At 41.5% G+C, this 2,328-nt stretch overlaps 1 protein-coding gene across 1 annotated transcript in view; it reads right to left on the reverse strand.

Moving 5' to 3' along the window:
* The window catches only part of adat1 (adenosine deaminase tRNA specific 1), an 11,849-nt gene extending 9,963 nt beyond the window's left edge, over positions 1-1,886 (reverse strand). The window contains exons 1-4 of the mRNA XM_020587673.1: positions 1,599-1,886; positions 1,180-1,248; positions 726-780; positions 481-611 (exon numbers count right to left, since the gene is read on the reverse strand). Coding sequence (XP_020443329.1) covers positions 481-611; positions 726-780; positions 1,180-1,248; positions 1,599-1,740 — 397 coding nt within the window. The 5' untranslated portion in view covers positions 1,741-1,886. The remainder of the gene's footprint in view (positions 1-480; positions 612-725; positions 781-1,179; positions 1,249-1,598) is intronic.
* Between the last annotated feature and the right edge of the window lie 442 nt (positions 1,887-2,328).

A 2,328-nucleotide genomic window follows, 5' to 3' on the forward strand; every position in this document is an offset into this window, starting at 1 on the left:
CCCATTGAGCATCTCTGGAGAGACCTGAAAATGGCTGTCCACCCACGTTTACCATCCAACCTGACAGAACTGGAGAGGATCTGCAAGGAGGAATGGCAGAGGATCCCCAAATGCAGGTGTGAAAAACTTGTTGCATCATTCCTAAAAAGACTCATGGCTGTATTAGCTCAAAAGGGTGCTTCTACTAAATACTGAGCAAAGGGTCTGAATACTTATGACCATGTGATATTTCAGTTTTTCTTTTTTAATAAATCTGCAAAAATGTCAAAAATTCTGTGTTTTTCTGTCAATATGGGGTGCTGTGTGTACATTAATGAGAAAAAAAATGAACTTAAATGATTTTAGCATATGGCTGCAATATAACAAAGAGTGAAAAATCTAAGGGGGTCTGAATACTTTCCGTACCCACTGTATGTTGCTGGTGGTCATTTACACAAGTTTTATAGCCAGTTAGGTACATGGGAAGGATACCAGACTCACAGGGAGTGTGACTGGTAAAGAAAAGGAAAGACACTCCCAGCTGAAGCCTCCACTTCCCCCGCTGATCTGCCAGACAAAACACAGAGCTGCCCCCACCACTTACAGCGCTGTGCAGCTCCTGAATCAGGTACCTAAAATACACACAAACAAAATGCCAGCAGCCTATAATCAGTTTTGTGTATGCTCAAGTGTCCTCAGGTAAGAAGCCACTAGGGACACACACAAAACTGAATACAGATACACACCTTACACATCCTCTTCTGGCAATGACTTCTGCATGGCTGTCATTGAGTACATCACCTAGATGGACGAGAGAATCAAGAGAAACAAACATATTGATCCAAAGGTTGTTCTTCACACATTTAATTCATGATTTTTACACTGGATGTTTAAAGACTGTCATCATTGTCAGAGATTAGCATGGGTTGAATATTTATCTGTTGTGACCTATGGCCCCAAACTGAGTCAACTGGAAAACAGCGCTGTATTCAAAATCGTCTTGGGAAGATATTCCTCTAATAAAAGTGCACACAAACGCACCACGTTCACAGATGCTGAAAGCAACCCACACTCCAAATTGTGCACAGACTAATGGAACACAAAAATGGAAACAAAATATTTATGGTGGTGCCAAATCAATCTGGCTTGGCTGAGAGAAGACCAGTTGACTCAGACCTCTTCTGATAAGGGGACACACACCTCTGGGACTCATGACTGTCTGTCCAATACATTTGGTCCCAGTTCCCAGGGACACAACCTCCTTTTCAACTGCGAAAAAAAGAGAAAATCATTTATCACTTCTTAATAGTTCCACTTCGTCCTCTTCTACACATTTTCACGTGTTTTTCTAGCTAATCTGCTTTGCTGCTTCGGCCTGTACTATGCTCTTGGCCCTTGACACAGTGATGCTAGTGGTTTAGGTGCATTTAGGCCTAAATATAGCCTGTAGTTACTTTTCTTATACCATATTCTACCAGTAACGTAACGTCAACTAAAACTTACGCTACACAAGTTGTGCTGATATGTTAACGTTAGTGAGAGATGGTTGTGGCCAGTAACAAAACACCGTTGACATAAACAGAGCATGAGACACGCAGTAGTTGATTCCGCTGTCCAACCTGTGTCCGAGTCCGCACGCCGGGTGATTTTGACCACAGCCGCCAGCAAGGTCCACTCTCTGCCCGGCTCGGGCTTCCCTCTCCGCGGTAGCTGCTCGAAACGCTCGTAGCATAGCTGGGCGATTTTATCTGCATTAATCATGTTAAATACGCACAAGGGGGGCGTATGAGCACCAAATATGATTCGATATAACAAAAAGTATAATTTAAGCAGCCAGTGCGTTACAAAAACTATATATGAACAATATTTTGACCAGGATCCACTAAGTCACGGAAGGTATCTCGAGAAAACACGTTACTTCCGGGCCGAGTCAAGGAAGTCTTCACTTTCACAATAAAAGTCCTTAATGGAGAACTGAAAATTATCATAAATTGACATTACTACGATTTCAATAATTACTAGAAAATTGCATTTTAGGTGTTTATGTGTCTGTGTCTATGTGTGTGTATGAGAAAGAAAGAGTAGTTCTACACACTGAGAAATACTAGACTGTGGATATTGAAATGCGACATAAAATGTAAATGTAATTATGCAAAAACTGTAAAGAAAAAATCAAAAAGCTGTTTACAGTATGAATAGCTGAAGAGTTGCTGAATAGTTACTAGTTGAAATGGTGGTTTTAATGTAGTCAGTGGTTATGCTCCACAAGCAGGGTGTGAGTTAGAAGAGAAGGAGAGGTTCTGGAGTGAGTTAGATGAGGTGATGGAGAGTATTCCCAGAGGGGAGAGA

This window comes from Monopterus albus, unplaced genomic scaffold (assembly GCF_001952655.1).
Source record: "Monopterus albus unplaced genomic scaffold, M_albus_1.0 scaffold471.1, whole genome shotgun sequence".
Taxonomy (NCBI): domain Eukaryota; kingdom Metazoa; phylum Chordata; class Actinopteri; order Synbranchiformes; family Synbranchidae; genus Monopterus; species Monopterus albus.